The sequence below is a fragment of the Micromesistius poutassou genome (assembly GCF_964030765.1).
Source record: "Micromesistius poutassou genome assembly, chromosome: 7".
NCBI classification, from domain to species: Eukaryota; Metazoa; Chordata; class Actinopteri; order Gadiformes; family Gadidae; genus Micromesistius; species Micromesistius poutassou.
In genome coordinates this window covers 1,437,225-1,459,766 of record NC_140277.1, presented here as the reverse complement: position 1 = coordinate 1,459,766, position 22,542 = coordinate 1,437,225, and the positions used below count along the sequence as shown (strand labels likewise).

Here is a 22,542-nt window from a genome sequence, read left to right as displayed (position 1 = left end):
GATGCAGTGCGATGTTCCCTCGGCCCACTTTAAAGTTCAGCATTGTTCAGCTTTGCTTTGAGGCTTCCACTCCCTTTAGAGAGGGCCCGGGCAAAGGGGCTCCAGACTCCAGGCCCCTCATTATGTCGTCCCCAGCTGTGCGGGGGCCCGCATTAGTATGGGACAACGGATGCCCTCTGTGGAGCCCGGCACACACACACACACACAAACACGCGTGCTCGCACTCCCCCGACATGTTCAAAGTCATGCGGCGCTCAGACGTCATGTCTTCAGCGGTCGACTTGGTTTTGTTTCGCGCCACACTGTCAGTGGGTCCATCCGTCAGGCCGACGCGCCATTTGTCAGTGTGTCCGCCTGGGCGGAGCCGGTAGAGGGGTGTGTAACTGAACTAGTGGGGCGCAGTGGTGTCCGTGTTCCTGCCCGGGCTCTCGCACCGGAGGCCCGGATTCACGGGGGAAATGTCAGCTGGATGGCAGCCGAGGGTTCAGTGTGAGGGCTGGATGTCGAGGTCTATTGTATTCGTTTGTTTGAGTTTTGGGATTTCTTCGTGAAAAATGAAAGGACAGGAGGATGTTTGGTGTGTTTGATAACACTATGATTACATTCGATTTTGCGGATCACATTTATTTACCCTTATGTTGCAAAGATTTGGCAATTGATTTTACCATTAACCATGCCGCAATTAGCATATGTTCAGATAGTTATTGTTAGTCTTGGTACAGCTGTACAAATGTAGCTACAAATGAAAAAATATCAGCTGGCATAATAAGGGGGACCAATAGAGCCTACACTGACTGAATCTCTAGTCAGAATCAGAACTCAGAATCCCTATTTAGTTTAGGATTGGTAATAGATGGAACATGACTTTAAATATGTCAAATATAAACAAAGAGAACAAGATAGCAGAACAAGGCATGGCACATCATGGTGACAATCTCACCTTTTTTTCCATTTAACCATCCAAAACAACACAAGTAATTACTGCAATGCACATATTTCATCATGCAAAATTATTAACCATCAAAAACAAACAGTGAATATGTGATCTCAGTATACATCAAGTGAGTGGACTGTGCTCCCAGCATATACACAGGGGTGGGGGTGGGGATGGGTGGGGGGCCCATAGGCGCTGATACAAGATGATGAAGTGATCCTTGCATTCCTATGGCTGCCAGCCCCCATTTCCCTTCGACAGGTGAGTGAGTGAGTGGCACGCTGAATAGTCATTTAGCTCAAGGAGACGTGGTCGGGAGTGAGGGAAGACAAAGTGGAGGCACTGTAGATGCAATAAGGGGGGGGGGGAGAGGGTGTGGGGGTGGGGGGGGCTAGGGCACCAGGCTCTCTCTATCAAACAGATCAAACCATCTACCTTGTAAGTCCGCTTTGGGCAATGCAACTTTTGAGGGCAACATTACGCAGAGGAAGACAGAGGGGGGGGAAAAAGTATAGCAATGTTAGTCATAGGCTGAATGAGAAGGTGGTTGGGGGGGAATGTTCTGATGAAAGAGGGGCACCTCCATCTCTGTAACGCAGCCGCGGCGGGGGGGCTCGGAACCTGATCTATGAATATCGATTCCATAGGAAGAGAAAGAACGGTGCGGGGGAATAGGATGTCAGTCCCACGCTGACAAGGTGCATCATCCAGCGCGGTGACACCACACGGGAGAGCGAGTTCACAACCCCCTCGCTCAGCCGTCCGTCAGCGCCGCGACGTGATCACCGACGACGGGACGATAACAGAGGCAAACGTGCGAGAGCGGAGCGGCGATCGGGGGCACTGACACTGAGGAACGCACGACTGAACCGAGTGAAAGACACGGGAGGGATGGATCAAATGTTGTCGGGGAAGAGGGGCGGAAAAACGTACGACTCGGGAGGGGTCGGGATAATGATATTCATGCATGCAACAAAGACCTCATCCATATTTCAGCAGGACCGCTCCTGGCCCGCGCGCAGATCCCAGGGAGAGAGAGGAGGCAAAAAAACGAAAAAAGAAAACATGCACATAGTGGCGACACAATGAGGGGTGACGGGGAAATAAACGCTGGCTCTCGCAGTGTGTCGGGAGGCCCACTCCGAGTGGGGCCAAATGAGAGCGGTGCCGTGGTGGGCCGCGGTGGGCCGGGGAGTGCCAGGTCCTCCTGGTGCATTCTAACGGCACACTAACACACTTAACGGACGTCCAATTAAATGCCCAGGGGGCTGCTGTGCGGACTGTGTGCGCGTGTGTGTGTGTGTGTGTGTGTGTGTGTGTGTGTGTGTGTGTGTGTGTGTGTGTGTGTGTGGGGGGGGGGGTAGTGGACGGGTGTATGAGTGTGTGGCTTTGAGTGTGTGTTTGTGTGTGTGTGTCCATGATGTCCAGGCAAATGGGGGAGGATTTTAAATCAGCCTAATGTGTTCATGGGGCGACTATGAGCCTGGCAGGACTAAAAATCGGTCACCTCTCTCAGTGGTAATACTGCAGAACACGAAACAATAAGCCCTCCAAGGGTGCTTTTCGCCCTACTGCAAAATGTGCAAACATCGATTTTTTGCATTATTTCATTTCAGTGCGAGGCGCCGCGGCTCCCTCTAGTGGCCTTGGGGAGGGCTCACCCACCTTCACACCCCCTCTCGATCTGACCCACGCAGTCCAGGGCGTCAGACATCAGGTCGGGCAGGCGTCCGTTCAGGTCCACCGAGGCCAGGCAGCCCTGGAAGCCCTCCTTGGCGTGCACCAGTTTGGGCAGCTCCTTGAACATCTCCTTCGCCACGCCACCGATGTAGAGGTCGCCTGTTGTCGGGGGCGGGGGGGCAGGTGGAGGGACGCAAAGTCGAATGAATTATTAACCATTTTGATTTAAAACGATCAAAATAAATGCAAATTAGTTCTGGGCTAATTTCTGATTCCGTTAGGGGCCTTTTCCTTAATCAATGGAAAGAAGATCAAAAACAGAAGCATAAAATATTTCACTAAGTTCATCAAATTACCTCTTAATATATTCTTCTCAAATAGAAAGACCCGTAACATCAACAAGCTCCCATGAGGATCAATAAGCACACATACTACACACACACACACACACACACACACACACACACACACACACACACACACACACACACACACATCTGTGAGTGACACACACACACACAGACACAGACACACACACAGACACACACACACACACACACACACACACACACACACATCTGTGAGTGACACACACACACACACACACACACACACACACATCCACCCACACACACACACACGTGCCCAGTGAATCAGAGAGGGACCCGGCCCACCACGCACCCTTGAGGTCCAGGTTCTTGGCTCCGCTGGTGGTCTGTGTGGTGATCTTGGTGTCGATCTTGACCGTGTGCAGGTTGTTGGTGTCCCGGGAGATGATGACGTTGTGCCAGTGGTTGTCATTCAGGGGCTTGTTGGAGTTGCCCTTGATGAGGTGGGCCCCGTTGCCCAGGTCCGACACGTAGTGCAGGTACCTGGGGGACACAAGATGGCCGACACGGGGGGACACGGCGTGAGGGGACGATGCTGAGGAGCACGTTGGAGACACCGCGGCAACCAATGTTGTTTAGCAATTCATGTTTAAATGGATGACCTATTTTGGGGGATTACCGGTAATAATTAAGTCATAATTTCCATTAATAATGAATAATGGCAAAAAGCCTTCAGGTCAAGTCACTTTAATAATGATCTGAGACACATATTTGCTTTACTGAAATTATAAGCAACTGTTTGGTTCTCATACTTAAAGTTTGTAGTCATTTCTAGTCACGCAGCACTACCACCAAACCACCAAGAGGGGGCAGAAAAAATACACAAATGGACAGAACGCTTGTGTGTGTGTGTGTGTGTGTGGGAGTATGTGTGTGTTCAGTGTGTGTATGTGTGTGTGTGTGTGTGTGTGTGTTTGTGAGAGTGATTGTGTGTGTGTGTGTGTGTGTGTGTGTGTGTGTGTGTGTGCGTGCGCGCGCGCGTGCGTGCGTGCGGAAGTATGGATGGATGGATGTGTGTGTGTTTGGTGTGAGTGTGTGTCTGTGAATAACAGTCTCCAGGAGAGATAAGGCAGAAGCTACATCCCAGCGTGGGCTTAGCTGAATAACTAAGTCTTGAATCTGGAAATAGCCTCAATACATGAAGTAGCATACAATTTCTGTTTACTTTGAATACATTACTGGGGTTTGGAGAAGTTTCAGTCTGGCTATTGGTGGGGGAGTCGACTGCAGCTGGTTTCAGCTGCCTGTCAGGTATTGACGGTTCCCTTAATAAGGACTTAATGGAAACGCTGAAAGGCTTTTCAATGAAAACACAGTCTGGCACAAAGGTGATAAGAAACCATTTCAATAGTTACATAACGCTCCCTTCCATCAACAGACGACGTGAAACCTGTCTCCCCCCCCCCCCCGCCCCCCCCCAGCCCCCAGTCTCCTCCTGTGGAACGCATACGTGCTCCGGCTCCCACAACAAACAACAAAAAGAACAAAAAACGGACGTCGCCAAACCGGCGGCGGCGGCGGCGGCGGCGGGAGACGGGAGACGGCAACGGCCGGCGGGGCGCTCACCCTTTGACCAGCTCCACCACGATGAAGTCGTTGCCGTCGCCGCTGTTGTACAGGATGAGGCCGTCCGACGAGGTGGTCTTGAACTGGAAGAAGAGGTGCATGGCGTAGTAGGCCTGCAGCGTGGTCAGCGTCACGTAGCTGGCGCGCGACTTGAAGGTCACGGGGTCGGCGATGATGTTCTTGTAGCCGATCATGGCGTTGAGCTCGCAGTAGTCGATGTCGCCGTTCTTGCACAGGTCGATGTAGGCCATGCCGTTGAGCGTCAGGCCCTGCAGGTGGCCGATGAAGTTGGACGGCACCATGGACATGAAGCGCTTCTCCGTCACGATGCCCGTCTCGATGTTGTGGAACTCCAGCTGCGAGTGGTCCCCCGCCATTTGACCTTTGGGGGGGTGGGGGGGCCGGGGGGGGGGGGGGGAGGGGGGGAGACGGTGGGTGGTGGGTGGTGGGGGGGGGGGGAGATGGTGGAGGGAGATACAAGGAGGGACGGGGTAAAGGGAGAGAGAGGGAGAGATGGGGATTAATGGAGAGAGATGGAGAGGGATACACAGGGAGAAGGGAGAGAGTGGGAGGGAGAGAGAGAGATGGGAGGAAGGGAGGGAGAGAGGAGGAGAGAGTGATGGGGAGGGAGGGAGGGGGAGAGAGAGCGAGAGAGAGAGATGGGGAGGGAGAGAGGAGGGGAGAGAGAGAGCGAGAGAGTGAGAGAGAGAGAGATAGGGAAGGAGAGGAGGAGAGAGAGATGGGGAGGGAAGGAGGGGGAGAGAGAGCGAAAGAGAGCACGTAAGAGAGAGGCGGGGAGGGAGGAAGGGAGAGAGAGATGGGGAGGGAGGGGGAGAGAGAGTGCCAGATAGAGAGAGAGAAAGAGAGAGAGAGCGATGGGAGTTATGGTTGGATGGCAATGAGGAGTTTCATTCGTTAGTTCTGCCTGAACTGTAACAGAATCCAAGAAGAAGAATACAAATTACTATACTCTGGAACAATTTCTGTTGATTAGGATCGCCAAACACTTGCTGTTAATGTCACGTGAATTATCATTATTATTCGTATTAATCAATGTATTATCGGATCAAAACCCATGACAACATCCAATCAAACGACGCGTCGTCTTACCTAGATAAGGATAAGCCAACGCACAGTGTCCTGTGAGGAGTGGTATCACTCCCCACAGAGAGTGAGAGAGGGAACGGCGCTACAGCGCCATGGCTGATAACAAGTACCTTCCACGGGGCTCAGGTCGTCCACGGTCAGCTGCAGACTCTTCCCTCTCCTGAACACGCGCACCGTATGCCACTCATTATCGTTCAGATTCTGACCCGCAAATATAGTCTCTGGACCCTTGCCTGCAGGACAGTCCAAACATGGGTTAAAACATACACACGCACACGCACGCACACGCACGCACGCACACATACACACACAAACATACACATTCTGGTTGTGATTTATTATGTACACACTGACTCACAAACTCACATGCTACCGTTCATACACACGCAGACTCGCAAATCAACATACAGTCAAAAAGAGATTAAGTGTAGGGTAGATAGAAAAAAGAGAAATGTAAGTTAAATAGCAAATACATTACAATACCTTCAGTCTGTTGTTTTACTAGACAGAGCAGAAGATGCATTGAAAATATTTGTAATTGGAGCGGAGGGAGGTAATTATCAGATCTGATTTTCATTTTTTGTTTGTATTTTATTATTTTGTCAAACAATAATTGATCACTAAGAATTTCGATTATTTATCATGCAAATGAGCCATCAGAAATAAGCAGGTATAATATTTTGTTAATAATAACAATAATAATAATATTGAAAACGGTTGAACTGAAAGTAATCTGCATTTTCCGAGTCTATTTTATTGTGAAACACTTTGTTGTATGGCCACTTGGAGGCAGCAGATTCCCACCACTAAATGAGACACGAGGCAGCTAGCGTGTCTCCATCTTGAATGCCATGGGTAGCACCAAAGAAGATAGGCCCACAACGGGTGCTATATACGATCCTATTATACATCCATGGATGGTGTGCTGATACCCAGCATTCAATTACTGCCGAACACGCAATGAGACACTGATGCAAAATCAATCTGGGACAATCTATCAGATATTTACAGGGCTAAATTGAGATATGTTGGGGTGCTAAAATGAGCTGATCAACTGTTAAGCCAGGGATATGTATCCAGGAAAACAGCGGGCAAGACGAGGAATTGCAGAGTGTGATATTAGTGATGTGCCAATAAACCCATTTAAACAATGACCCTGGATTACTCCCTCTCAGCTATCCACAAGTTGACTATAGTTAGACTTTAATTCCTAGTCCCTCCATTTAATTAGCAGGCTGGACCAGAAGTCCAGGTTGAGGAAATAAAAGTCGGCCATGTTTTGGTGCTCTCCCTTTGTGCTGAGATCCAGGGCTGAGTCAGATAGCAGTCTTCACTCATTAGTCCTGTGCCTGCTTCTGCTAATTAGTCATTCCAGATGGTCCTTTCTAAATATCACGCTTTTACTGAACCTGAACCTGAAGTTCTACCTCAGCGTAGGCTGACATACAACGTAAATATTGTTTTAAATAACACATCTATGCATACATGTTTCCAACGAACCATGCGAAAGCCAACTCAATTAACATTCCAAGTCCATCCCTTTCACACAAACGTCACGTACGTGCTCAACAACAAAAGGACAAAGATTGCAGGGTGAATGGCCACGATCGCTTGCCTTTTAACGTACGCTGTTGTGTGAGACGCACAAAGAACAGTCCATCACTGTAAGAGCAACCGGGCTGACATCATAACCCATATGGTGTCTAATGACACACTCCTAAGCGAGGTTTACTTTCTTATGCTCTATCAGGGAGCGCTCCTGCTCCTCTGAAATGCATGGATGGCACTGCACAGACCGACCGTAATGAATCAGTGTGAGTGGGAACGTAGACACAGCCCTACGGCCACAGCGGGAGAGGATCCCGTAGCGGCCAGGTCCATTTGGTGAACCTATTTGTTGGGTATTTATTTCCCCCCCATTTCCACAATCTTCAAAGAGCCAGTGCAATGTGTATGCAAATGAGGCGGGTGTCAGTGCGCTGGGACGCGAGGCGGCGCCGCCTCCGTGGGGCCGGTACCGCTGGCTAAGCAGTAAACAGCCGGGGCAGGACGGGGAGCAGACTGGCTGGCCAGGGATTAAGAGGAAGAGATATGAAATAATAGGATGGACTCAGACTGGAAAGGACTCTTGATCTTTAGCCTGCCGCCATGCTGTCCTTGTTGCGTCTCCGGGCCAGGGGAAAGAGGAGGGAGTGGCAAAAAAGGGGTCAAACTATAGTGGGGCCGTGGAGCACGCCTCATTCAGTAGCAGGGCTTGGGATTAGGCCTGACCCTGGAGAGCCGTGAGACCCATGCCCTCCCAAGGCCAAAGCCCAGACGCTGAGGGGGACTCCGGGCTTCGGTGCTGGGCTGTCCCCGGCGCTTCTTGAGGGTGATCTATATGCAGTGTTGGTTCCATGCTGGTGGATCCACACTGAAGCCCCCCCTCTCCCACTGGCTCACTGACTTCAGGCCCGAGAGACTGGGCGGAGGAGTGTCATATGTGGGTTGGTATGAGGGGGGGGGGGGGTTGGTCAGTGGATGCGGGATGAGAAGATGTGATTTTCCAGTCAATGGGTTCTGGCTGGCTGGAGAGCTGGTGGATCGCGGCGTCTGTGGGTTCTCCACGTTCGGGACTGACCCGGGTGGAGAGAGGGGGGGGGGTGGGGGGGGGGGGGGGTCTAGTTGCCCTTGGGTCAGCTCACTAGTGGCAAATAACTGTTTAAGCTGACGTTTACAATGTCATGCCAGTAGACGTATATGTGTAACAAATCAATAGCGTGCTCATTAAAAACTGAATGCTAAAATGTCCAGACGTTGAAGGGGTTAAATGGTGCCAAAGCGAGACAGGGAGAAAATCAATAGTGGGCCCTTTTTGTTTCATGCTGTAAGCCGCGCCATTTAAAGGTCTGCAACCTAACTACACCCGATTATGGCAACTTTGACAACCACTTCAGAACTTTAAAAGCTTAATCCTGGTCCTGCACAGTCGCGTCAACGTCACTTTGAAATATAGTTCAATAAACGGTGTTAGATACTGCCTGTAGAAGACAGACGATGAAGGAACATAGCTCTGTCTGACCTCATCGCCGTGCTCCACGTGACTCCTACAGCCCCCGAACCTCGTGTACCGGTACAAGCGTTGCTGTACCCCCAATTAGCAGGGCAAGTCCTCATCGTAATTAGCAAACCGCAGTGCCGCTAAAACAAGCGGCGGCCAAAACAATCTGTACTGTAATTTATAAATAATGGCATAGCATCATCTGGGATGGTCAGGGACACACAGCGCAATCCCTGAGTCGGCAGCGGGTTCCTAATCAAAAAACACCTGTCAACTTTATAATGAAGCCATGCGGGTGACTGATGGCACCTGACATAATTATGAAGAGCGTCATCCACTTTTCTTCAGAGGCGGTGCCAGAGATTAAATACAGACTTCATTTGACATTCCTCGCAGAGCGAGCAGAGCACCCTGAAACACTTACATTAAGGCGCCGGTTTATTCCCTTTTCCTGGTGGCTGGAGGCTGCCCATTACCACTATGTTTATACCGTGGTCTTAACACTCAATTATGGGTGTCTGGAGGCCATTCTTTTTTAATCAAAACACCTCTGATGAGCCAAGCCTTTGATAACTTCTCTTAACGAACACACCGGGCGAGATTGGAGGGGTCCCGTGAATATGCTGACGTGGCACAAAATCGATGGCCTGGATGAATGGATTCAGAGGCATCCTCTGAAATTAGAGCGATAAACATGCTGACTTGTTAAAAAAAAGTCTTTTCAAAAACACCTTGGCATCACGGTCCCGCCACTTTCGCCCACAATGATCACCATGACTCATTGACTGCATCATTGTGAGTCTTCAGACGATGTAAGACATGTCAGACAGGGTGACGGCCAATGAGACATGAGCCGGCAAGCCCGGTTTTAATAAGGCCTGTTTGAAGCCAGTAGGCAGTGGTGAACCACAGGTGCCCTGATTCCCAACACTGCTGAACAAGAATATCAGCAACTGAGAAAAGAGAGACTAGAAAAAGCCTCGGAAATAAAGCGGCCAAATTAAAGCATGCCACACCACGCTATCAGTTTGTTTTTTTCACGCTATGCTGCTCCATGCTGCTTGTTATTAATGGAAACGTCCTCCCCTATGTTTATCATTATGTTTATGTTTGTTACACCACACCAGAACAAAGAGCTCCATGTTCAGGGATTCGTCCACAGAGGGTTCTGCGTCTCTCGGGGTGGAGATCTAGCCCGTCAGGCGTGTGTGTGTCAGATATAGTCAATGAACCACAGTTCTCCCACAGAGGAGAACAGACCGTTCAGCCAAGACAAGGGGAAGAACTCACCTTCCCTGCGACTGTTTCCCCCAATAAGCTACCCCTCTGCTACTGCACTATCCACAACACACCGTCCCCATTGGACGTTTTCTATCCCTGCGGTTCCAGGCAAACGGAAAGAAAATCAGAGAACCAGCGTATGCCAACCAAAAAAATCGGTTTATTCGCGGGATATTTTGAGCATGTATGTTTAATGTGTCACTCGCTTCCTGTTAACAATGTTTAAGGCAAAGTGGCAGTGTGTTCTCCAGACAGCGCGGGGAGGCCCCAGGGAAGCTGGCTCCCTAATTGACAGTGATGTGTTCTTTGAGTCAGTGCTGAAAATCCTCATTCACCACGATGACCCGAGCAGTAGCGCCTGACAACATACATTAATTAACACAGGGACATTAAAAAAAAAAGGCAAGACTAAAATAACCCAAGATTTTTTTTTTTTAATAGTAGCCACGATTAAAACCAAACCAGAAGAAAGACTTGAAATGGAAAAATAGAGGAATTGGTTTATCTGAAAGTACTGGGGTACTGGAAAGCACAGTTCTTTATAACAACCTAATTCAGACGTCCTGCTCTGACATAATCAGGTCTCCCTGCATGTCCCTGCGATTGGACTGCTTCTTCCTTATTCCTTTTTCTCTGCCTCCATTTTACAGAGGGAGTCCACACATTCTCACTTGCGCCGTCAGCAGCATAGGTTTACGTTTTAAAAGCGTCCACTTTTGATCAGTTTCATGATCACTTTTATAATATCCACAGGATATCACAAAAACAAAGCCCCCATGGCAGGCATTCTAAAATAAGAATGATCATCTGCTAATGTGTAGAGAGAATATGACTTCACGTTATCTTGATAAACAAAGAATGACCTTTTGAAAAAGTGTGGGGGGGGGGGAATTAGAGATTACAGTGTTTGATTTGCATATACAAACAACTGACACATTCCAAGATGCATTAGCAAAGCTATTTAGCATTTAGAAAGGTGTTAAGAGTCATCTAATATCAGGAGGGTGGCAGAGAGAGAGAGAGAGAGAGAGAGAGAGAGAGAGAGAGAGAGAGAGAGAGAGAGAATTGTGGGTAGGGTTCCAAGAATCTCTGAATTGCTCACAGGCAAAGATATAACCTTAAAACAACCTTGCACACACGCTCTCACATACACACACTCTCTATCACACACACACACACACACACACACACATTGACACTGACACCGACACAAACACACACACACACACACACACACCATCCCACACACAAACATACACACACACTTGCCCACTCGTTAAAACAAAGATTTAACTATTTAATATTTACAGTGCCAGAACAATGATCTTTCCCATATTTTCCACTTCAAGTGTTTCAAGATAAACTCTTTGTTAAGCCACACAAGGAAACACAAATTTATCACACACACACACACACACACACACACACACACACACACACACACACAGGTAGAAATGCCTAAAAATATAGACACACACTTACAAACAAATCTGTGCACACCACCACACATGCACACCAACAAACACAGACACACAGACACACACACACACACACACACACACACACACACACACACACACGCACACACACACACACACACAGGTAGAAATGCCTAAAAATATAGACACACACTTACAAACAAATCTGTGCACACCACCACACACGCACACCAACAAACACAGACACACAGAACACACACACACACACACACACACACACACACACACACACACACACACACACACACACACACACACACACACACACAGGTAGAAATGCCTAAAAATACAGACACACACTTACAAACAAATCTGTGCACACCACCACACATGCACACCAACAAACACACACACACACACACACACACACACACACACACGCACACGCACACACACACACACACACACACACACACACACGCGCGATTACAAGATCCATTCTCGGTGCCTCCCTATTCTTTCTGCTCTACGAGACAGGTTAATGAGAATCATAAAATCACACTCTGTATTTCCTCTCTCCTGCGAACGGCCTCATCAATTTACAGGCAGCACCGAGTACTAAAGGGAAGAAATAGCAACAGAAAAGGGGACGGGTCATTGGCAGAGGAAGTCATGCATCGCTAAAACACCCTCCTGTACTAAGCGCAGCCCACACATCACGTCAGCCCCGGTTTTAAAGGGGGCTACCATATGGTGAATTATATAACTCAGGCTTGACCGTGGCGTATAGATTTTTCATTATCAGCCACCCCCCCCCCCCCTCCGCCTCCGCAGTCCAATCGATGGGGCGCAGAATGTGCACAGACGTACCCCAAACCTCTTTTGTGTTCCGAAATCGGTGTCATCTATCTACGTCGATTTAGCAAAAATAGAAAAGTCCCCCGTGAGGTGTTTGTATGAGTCCGGGGTTCACTCGAACACACGGGACAGAGGCAGTGCAGCGTCGCGAGTGTACGCACAGTGAGAGAGTTAAGACAAAGAAGAAGGGATACATAGAGAGAGGTGAACAGCAACTTACTCGATGTACAGTTTATCCTGATACAATCTAGATGGGGAAGAATAGGCGAGAGATAAATTCATCTTTCAACGTTACAGCCGCAGAGCATCATTAGAAAGCACACAGTCCCCTTCTCTGGGGACCGACGCACGGACCCCCCCCCCCGTCCACTGATGCTCTCGCGCGTCGCCCTGGACAACCGGGCCACCAATCTGCCAGTGTGTCTGTGGGCAAGCGAAAGTACAGAGTCTTTCACGGGACGGCATTTTGGGGAGCACATGGTTTTCAGTGCAGTTTTGTCGTATTTTTGTTTTTTTATTGTTGTTTTTTTCCGCCACACTATAATCGGTTCAATCGTTTTTTATCATGGGTCATACAATTTTTTACGATTTCATCGGTAACAAGCTGTGGCCTTTTTTTATGACAAGAGAGCATCAGTTTTGTTCAGGGTCAGACAGGGCCATTTGGTAGGAAGGCTTAAGGTTCTTTCGTTTCTGTGTGTCGAGGAGAAACACAACACACATACGCTATTCTGTGTTCTCATCCTTGAAATGGTACGGTGGAGGTTGGAAGTTCTGGTGGTGTTGCGGCTTGCATGTTAATGCCAGGGGGCACCGTCACACTCTCCTCTGCGTCTTTATAACCACGTAATTAATGAGTGGAAAAGTATGCCTCTTTACATCTTCCGCTCTGCCATACAACGACGAGAGCGCGAGAGGGAACGAGAGCGAGAGAAGTGGCAGTGATACTATTATACATGCTGCTGTAACAGCCTCTTCAAATCTGCTACTAACACTAATCATCCTCCATTGGCAAAAACACACAATCCACAATGCCAATCCAAAACGGGAGCAGAACGGGCTCCGGCTGATTTGTGTCGTGGTTCTCCGCACTCCAGACAGGAGCCTGGGAGTACTTTGTGTGTCTGCTTTGGCACTGCACCGCGCTCCTATTGTTAACGCTGGAAAGGTGACCCACATCCAGGCGCCCTCTCCGTACCACTTGGCCCTGCGAGTCGTGCGTCGTCAACCACAGCAGAAGGGGGTCAGAAACAACCAGGGACCACCACTGACCGGGCCCGGGCAGGGAATGCTCTGCTCTTGTAGGGGGGGGGTGGGTAGGGGGTGGTGGGGTGGTGGGGGGGGGTTTGGTGCCACGTCGGTATTACGGTGCGCTTGTGTAAAACGGTGTACATTGAAAGGCCTGCGGAGGGGACTGTGACTGTGTGCGTTGTCACCGGTGTTGTGGTGTCGCTGTTGTTGTTGTTGTTGTTGTTGTAGTTGTTGCCGAGCCTCCGAGGGCCTCTCAGAGCTGTACGCTGTGAGATCAGGGCTCTGCGTTCGAGCGTACATCCGCACTGGCGTGTTTATTCGTAAACACCCCCGTTTGACAATTGTCTCCCAGATGAATTGGGTTTCGAATCAGCTAACATGGCTGGCCTGCCCTAGCCAACGGCGACGTCCCTGCCACCATATAGCACACATCTCCCCATAGGGGGAGCGGGCTGTCCCCGTTTGGATGGGCCTCTAAACTGCTGTGCTTAGGGAACCCGTTGGTGTTCAGCCATTAGAACGGAGAAATAGATAGCTATCATATCGGCGGCGGCGGCGGCACCGCGTTGGGGGAATAGGGCACGTTTTTGGCAGGCGCCATTGCTTGCTCTCTTGAGCAGTGCGCGCCAACGCGCGAGTGTGTGAACGCGAGCCTTTCGACTAGACGCGTTCTGAACTGGCCTGGGTCCAATTCCAAACTCATATTATTTTACGCATTTCTTGTATACATTTTTTTTTTTTCATAGTTAATACATATACATATACATATATACACACACATATATATATATATATATATACACATATATATATATATACATATACATATATAACCATATATATATATATATATATATATATATATATATATATATGACCATATACACACATATATATATATATACAAACATTTATAAATATATTTATACATATACAAAATACAGGTATATCTTAAAGGTAAACAGCTCAGCAGTCGGCTGTATGTTGAAGCAGAAGGCAGCGGGGCAGAGCTAACTCGGAGGTCTGGCTGTGTATTGGCCCAGCCACGGCTCGGCTTGCATCAGATATTTAACACAGGGCTGTGGGATAACTTGAGGGGATTCGATCCATTGCATAGTAATTATTGAAGCACCGTGCTCCCGAGATTAAGTTTGGAGTTCGAACTGGATTCCAAACAAAGCGGAACCCTCAGGAAGAATGTAGCCAAAGCACGACCACGGTAACGGTGGGTGTAACCGTGCCAACGGAGGGATAATCGGGGGGGGGGGGGGGGGGGGAGGAGGGGTCAGGGGAGGGGAGGGGAGGGGGGGAGGAGAGATGAGCGCTCCCTGCTGGCCACGGGCAGATGTGTGCTCACCTGGCAGTAAGACAAGAGCTGCAGACCCTTACCATTGAAAGGTAATACCATCCCGTTCTATTCTAAACACACAGCAATAGCATCACAAATGTGTGTGTGTGTGTGTATCTGTGTGTATCTGTGTGTATCAGTGTGTGTATGTGTGAGCATATGTATGTATTTATGTATGTGTGTATGCATGTATAACATCTATGCATGTATGTATGTATGTATGTATGTATGTATGTATGTATGTATGTATGTGTGTATGTGTGTGTGTGTGTGTGTGTGTGTATGTGTGTGTGTGTGTGTGTGTGTGAGCATGTGTGTGCATGAGTATATTGTGTGTGCGTGCCTGCGTGCGCGTGTGCGTGTGTGCATGCGTGCGTATGTGTGTATGCACAGTATGTATGCGCGTGTGTGTGCATGGCTGCGTGCATGCGTGTGTGCGCGTGTGCGTGTGCGCGTGTGTGTGTGTGGCAGTGGTCCCACAGCTACGGTACCTAGGTTGACGGTGAGCCGCACGCGGCCCGTCTCCAGCTCCAGCCGCAGCGTGTCGGCCGAGTAGCGGGACGTGGTGGCCATCAGGACGCCGTAGGCCCGCTGCGAGCGGAAGCGCAGCGACACGTCCTCAGCCTCCGTGTGCATCACCACCGGCAGCTGGATCTTCATGAACTTACTGCCGTCGAAGCTCAGGATGGTGGCGTCTGGAGGAGGAGGAGGAGGAGGACAGGAGGGGGAGGAGGAGGAGGAGGAGGGGAGGGAGGAGGAGGAGGAGGAGGAGGGAGGGGGAGGAGGAGACAGGAGGAGGAGGAGGAGGAGGACAGGAGGGAGGAGGACAGGAGGAGGAGGGGGACGAAGGAGGAGGACAGGAGGAGGAGGAGGAGCAGGAGGAGCACAGGAGGGGGAGGAGCAGGAGGGGGAGGAGGACAGGAGGAGGAGGAGGACAGGAGGAGGACAAGAGGAGGAGGAGGAGGAGGAGGAGGAGGAGGAGGAGGTGGAGGAGGAGGAGCAGGAGGGGGAGGAGGAGGACAGGAGGAGGAGGAGGTGGAGGAGGACAGGACAGGAGGAGGAGGAGGAGGAGGGGGAGGAGGGGGAGGAGAGGAGGGGGGAGGTGGAGGAGGAGGAGGAGGGACAGAAGACGGAGGAGAAGAGCGAGGAAAGGGAGGAGGACGACGAAGAGGAGAAGGAAGAGAGGAGGAGGAGGAGGAGGACAGGAGGAGGAGGAGGAGGGGGAAGATTAGTCATGAGTTGTTGCTGTTTGACCAAACAGGGACAACAGTGACTATGGCGGAAAGATAAAATAAATGTATTATCAAATAATAATAGGGCAATTTGCATGAATTTATGAACATCACAATATGCTTCTGAATTCACAATACCATTCCAAACGGTCTGACTGAGGGTCAGTAAGTAGAAGCATAATTAATTGAGACTATAAAGCTGTGTATAACATGATGAGTCGACATCTTCATTTCAAGACGATGCTATGCATTGTCCACGCATTAACGATAACGATAATATTGAATTATTGCCCTGTCCTGACAGTGACATTCGATCAGGCTTTGGACGGACGTAACGGAGGCAGTCAGGAAAAACATATGAAGAATTATTTATCTAAATAAACAGGACAGATCGACGATACAGAGACAGACAAACTGACACATTGATTGATGATGATAGACAGATCTAATTTACATCACATTCATATGAGGGTAAATGATATGCATCATGCAAATGTGTGATACACGTGTGAGTATAAATGTACTAAAATATACCAAACATCAGAGCAGCATGTTGGACCAGATTCACTTCTGCAAGAGCTAAGCCACTTGTAGTACAATATAGCGTGGAGACACACACCATGAGGTTGAAAGAACATTCCATGTTCCCACGAGGACAGAACAGCTCCTCGTGGGAACATGGAATGTTCTTTCAACCTCATGTTACTATATGAAATGTAAATATTAGGCTTAGGGTGGCCAAACCGACACAGCCATATGCCTCTTAAAAAGTTAAGTCACAGAGGCAGGACCACTAGTACAGTCTCTCCTGCATGAATAATGCAACACAACGGAAAGGGAGGATTTGAACCAATTTGGGTTGAAATCTTAAGTAAGTAATTCACAACAAGGACGATACAAGTTCCTGTTGAGACTGTGTGCTTCTCTCAATCCCACTGCGTGCAATTAAACTGACACACAGCACGGGTGCTTCATCACTGTGGAAAGTGATACAATAAGCCTGCCTCTCATAACTTCACATCGCACAACACTGTGCCCGCTTCGCCCAGGCAGTGAGAGACAGCCACCCTGACACTCTCTGACTGATCGCCAGGTCTGGGCTGATGTAGTCGTCCCGCAGACACACTGATATTAGACGAGGATAGGGCGGGCTGACCTAGCCCCCCCCCCCCCCCACCCCCACCCCCACCCCCAGGAAGGATGGTTGTGTGTGTGTGTGTGTGTGTGTGTGCGTGTGTGTGTACATGAGACACATCTAACAAAGAGGGTATAGACTGGGATGCGGGGGCGGGCGGGGAGCGGCCCCGTCCTTGAATCTCTTATTAACAAACTACCAAAGGATGAACGGCTATTGACAGGGGAGCAGGGACGAGGCTGCAGTGGGCTGTCGCGTTGTAATAGCGCGTGGACCCTTAATATTGAGCGCTCGCACGCTTACCCAAAGCATCGGGAAACTGTCTGGAGAAATGCCGGGGTGATTGCTTAACACTGGCGGGAGCGTCTAACCGTATTTCCTGTAACTAAACCATAACCCAATAACAAAGCCATTACTGTGGCTGCAGCACATGAGACAGGATAGAGCTGATAGAGTAGAGAGTGAAGAGGGGGAGACGGGGGTGGTGGTTTCTTTGGGGGTGAGAGAGAGAGAGAGAGAGAGAGGGACAGAGAGACCGAGAGAGAGGGTTTAAATTGAGGAAAAGGAGTGTGAGAGAGAGGTAGAGTGAGAGAAAGACAGAGACAGAGACAGAGAGAGAGGGTGAGGGTGAGGGTGAGAGTGAGAATGAGAGAGAGAGAGAGAGTGAGAGAGATTGGTGACAGTGCGGGTAGCGATGGTATAGGTGTAGCCTTGCTGTGTGCACACACACAGACACACACACAACCACACACACACACACACAATCACACACACACACACACACACACACACCCACACCACCTCATCAACACCAGCATGTCACAGAGAGCCAATGTCACATCCATCCACCCCATGGGATGAGTCCGCAACATTCCTCACCCAAATCCAATCTGGCCGCACCCTCCTGGGGTACGGCGGCGATGACAGCCGGCCACAGACAAACGAGCCCCCCGCACTAAAGCGGCCCCCGCTAGGCGGCCACGACCAGAAAATAAATAAAGACGGAAAGAAGCCGCGTGTATGGAAACTGTTAGCGCTGTTAGCCGCTGTGAGGAATGGGCTCAGCTAACTGCCGCTCCTAATACGTGACAAATGTCTTTCATTAGCGGCCGCGGTACAACTCGCACACTCGTTTTCTCGCAGCGCACGAGAGACCCAACGGAGCCAATGACCACCCCTTGTGCTGATGCATCGTCGTATGCCGTACGGCGGCCCGTGTGTGTGCGCGCGTCTGTGTGTGTGTGTGTGTGAGTGCTTGCGTGTGTGTGTGTGTGTGCGTGGGGTTGTGTGTTTGTTAGGTTAGCAAACAAACACCAACCGGTAGGGACAGGGGTATACAACGTATTAATGTGAGGATCGGGATATGAAATACTGTAATACATGAGGTTGACCCAAAAAATCGTTTTTAGTTTTATTTATTTAGGTCATAAAAGTCGATGTTATCTCTGAAGCTAAATAATGGTACTTCCCTACAGAGGCCACTATAGGGGTGTATTTTCCAATAGTCGATACACATCAACCATGTTCTTTTCTGTTTGGCCACGGTCGAAGAATTACGGCCAAAACCCAACGTTAACCACACAAAATAAACCACCGCCTGAGCAGTTTGCATCTGGGACACCTCAGCCGTTAACGGAAGATTAACGGAAAGCTGGTGATAGACAGACACTGACTGGCACACGCTTGCATCGCAGCAAAAGCCCCACAGTCCCTCCAGATGTCTCACCGAGTGGATTAAGAATCACTAAAGGTGGGCAGCTCTGCTTCTTCTTATCATACCTCACGTATCCCGTTAATTATTTTAACATCCGAATGAAAAAAGGCACCCGTATCGCGCCGAACATTTGAATATGAATAACACAAGTTATTCATAGACGAGCAAGAACTCTCGCCTGTCGCGCAATCAAAAGCCGTTTGAAATTCATAGACAGGTAAATAAATAAATAATGTCTTCATCGTGTGTCATCGCTTTTTGGAACACGTCCATGTAATTAAACAGCAACGCCACATGAATAAACCGGCAACATCTGTCCTTACCAGAGCCCAATAAAATGTATGTAAATTGATTCAGCAAATTTCATATTTCATTCTAGTTGTCACGTTGGCCGAGATTGTGTGTAGAAGGTTGTCAAAACATCCATAAATAAGAAATTACTGAGCAGAAATGGGAATATGGAGAGTGACATGTGAGGGAATCATTATCTAATGGAAAGTGAGATCCTGTCAAAACTCCAATCCTGAGTGCCTGTTTGTAACGCACGGCGTCGTATCAAAATAAATCTAAACACCACTCCCCCCCCCCACTGTTCGCCACGCCGGCAGGAAGCTGTCACAGGGGAGACAAAGCCACCCGGAGCAAACCAAGCATTTCCCTTTTCCTCCGTTTTGTAAAAGCACAACCACGCACTGCCTTCTCCACTTATTTCTACTGGTTTTTTTTCCCCCCACCACCTTTGTTTTATTTATTCCTCACAAGGAAAAACACGACCCATTTGGAGCCCCTTGTTCTCGCTGCTTCAGAGCGGCAGCGGAGGCACCGCTGCACCGCAGAGCTGCTAATAAGGAGGGCAGAGGGATGGTGGGACCCAACACACACACACACACACACACTCACACACACACACTTGCAGATCCCTGGCTCGCCCACCTCTCTCGCTCACTCTCTCCCTCGCTCTCCCCCACCTCCCTCCCTCTCTCTCTCTCTCTCTCTCTCCCCCAGCTCATTCTCTCTCTCCTCTCTCCTTCTCCATTCTCTCTCCCTGCTACCTCTAGAAGCTGCTTTCACATATGGACGTGCATCTTCTCCGTAGATTCTACGGACGTGCCGTATATGTGAATGACATATCCTGACGTTGGACCTCCTGAAAAAATACTACCCCCGAGGTAGTATGTTCTCCGGAAGAAATGATAATTACCTTATATGTGAATGAGCAGTAGAATGTCGGCATTTCGCACTTCACGTTAGTGGGCGTGTTGATGACGCTACGGCGGGAACACGCCCTATGGCGGGAACAAAAAACACGCCAGGAGCAGGCTGCATATATAGGAGAGGCAAGGAGACATACGACTCAAAAGGAGAATGGCCTGGAAAGACAAAGAAGTTTTTCAGCTGCTTACTTTGAGGGCCGACAGTGCGGTGATCGCACGTATGAAGGGCACTGCGAAAGACGCAGTCATGTTCGACCGTATGGTGAAGAAGCTTGCTGAAATGGGAATTGTGAAGGGCAGGACACAACTCATCACGAAATTAAAATCCCTCAAAAAGCAGTTCACCACCGTGGTAGACCACAACAAAAAAAGTGGGAACGAAAAACCTGCCAGTACCAGGATTTGTGTGAGACGATCTGGGGGGGGCTGGCACTCCACAAGGCCGCTACGAGCGACTGGCAGCATGCAAGTGGCAGCCCTCTCAGATTCCCAGTCGGAGAGCATGGAGACCGTCATGCCATCACTGTCCAGCTCAGAGACATCTTCTGTCCCGGACACTCTCACGCCGAACCCGGTGATAAGAAATAACGGTGACGAATCGCCAGTTCAGAGGCAGCTGTTCTCGTGGCATTGTAATTTCATTAAACAACGCTCATTATCCATTGTCCATCTCCGCACGGTCTCTTACCATTAAAGACGTTAAATTAAAATATAGGCTACTATACGGGACGTAGACCGACTCATTTCACAGATTCCTGTACGACCAGCTGTCGCATATGTCAGGTGAAAACGAAATGTCAAGGGAAAGAGGCGGTGGTTGAAAAAAGTATTTTGATCGCTTATTAAAGGTCACTCGTTGCTTATAATGGTTTATTCGTTTCCCAGTATTATTTCCTTAATTTACAGGACAGTTTTGTTCATTTTTGAATTGTAAAATAAATATATTTTTTGTGTTTTTGAAATTATTGGAAGCGAGTCGAGCTGACCTTGCCTGCTGTACTCACGGCCAAAAATAAAGAGACAATATCCTCAATTCAAACATGCCGTTTCATTTGGTCTCAATTGGCTACGGACGCGAACTTGGAATGAACATGCGCAACGGGGATTTCTAAAGATTACTGTACAGTGGCGGAGACTGCAGGAGCTGAAACATCACTACGGTAGAGCTAAGAAGGTTCTACGAGCGCTTCAGACCAACCTTACCAACGCAAGATGTTAAGGTATAACTTAAAGAAGAGGTTAGAAGAACACTGGCGCTTTTGCCCATGGTAAGGCTTATTAATTATCTCTTTCTCCGGTAACGCAGTCGTTCGCAACGCCTTTCTTATTCATTGTTCTCTTGTTCTATTGGTGTCTAGCTCATGCTCCAATCTTTCATCGATGCCTCAGATGTTGTGGATGCAACAAAATATCTGATATATCGCTGCAACAACAGTTAAGAAGATCGCAGTGAGTTCTGCCCGTTCTGCTTCCATGCTGTCTGTGGTCAAACTACAACAAACCAACATGACAGCGGCCGCAATTATACTACGTCATGTCCTGCCTCTTGAGAATTTAGACCCTACGTCATACCCCGCCCCTTGCAAGCCCGCCCCCCTAAAACATCCAGAGATTCTACTGATGTCTGAGCGACACCGATGTCGGGCGTCAAGTGTGAATAAGTGTGAATGACCCTCACGGTCAAACCTCCTGCTCCACAAATGCAAATGCGGAGAAAAGACGGAGGTCCCTCTCCCCAATCCCCCTCCCTCCCACCTCTCTCTGTTGTTCTCTCCCTCTCCCCCATCCCCCTCCCTCTCCCTCCAACCTCTCTCCCTCCATCTCTCTCCCTCCCCCCTCTCTCTCCCTCCCCCTCTCTCTCCCTCCCTCTCCCTCCCCTCTCTCCCTCCCTCTCCCTCCCTCTCTCTCACTCCCCCTCTCCCCCTCCCCCTCCTCCCTCTCCCTCTCTCTCTCCCCCCCCTTCCCCCGGCCAGTGCTGCTGTCAGCCGCGTGTCACTGGATTGTGACGCTCGGTGGCACCAGGGCAGCCGGCCCAATCCAATTCAAATCTGCTCGCCAAAAAACATTTCGCCCGCAGCGTTTGTTTCCTTTTGCGTTTTTCTCGCTCCCTTTCTTTTAGGCGAAGGGGCGGGCGACGAACACAGAAATGAATTTCAACACTTCCCATAAACAGGATGCGTTGCCTCAAGCCGAGGCTCACACTGACGCCCGTACAGCCAGTGACCGCTTTATGTACACAACCCATAGACACACCACTCCCCAGGATATTAAATGGGTTAAAACAAATGTGGCGCAGCAATAGGAAGACGTGTGTGTGTGTGTGTGTGTGTGTGTGTGTGTGTGTGTGTGTGTGT

General features: G+C 49.4%; 1 protein-coding gene across 3 annotated transcripts in view; it reads right to left on the bottom strand.

Moving 5' to 3' along the window:
- Positions 1-22,542, bottom strand: part of nrxn1a (neurexin 1a) — a gene marked incomplete at its 5' end in the record, with an annotated part of 227,275 nt that overhangs the window by 119,830 nt on the left and 84,903 nt on the right. For all 3 annotated transcript variants that reach the window (XM_084470078.1, XM_084470079.1, XM_084470077.1), the window contains 6 exons: positions 2,600-2,773; positions 3,296-3,486; positions 4,570-4,951; positions 5,787-5,909; positions 12,515-12,541; positions 15,385-15,588. In XM_084470078.1, the coding sequence (XP_084326204.1) occupies positions 2,600-2,773; positions 3,296-3,486; positions 4,570-4,951; positions 5,787-5,909; positions 12,515-12,541; positions 15,385-15,588 (1,101 nt within the window). The remainder of the gene's footprint in view (positions 1-2,599; positions 2,774-3,295; positions 3,487-4,569; positions 4,952-5,786; positions 5,910-12,514; positions 12,542-15,384; positions 15,589-22,542) is intronic.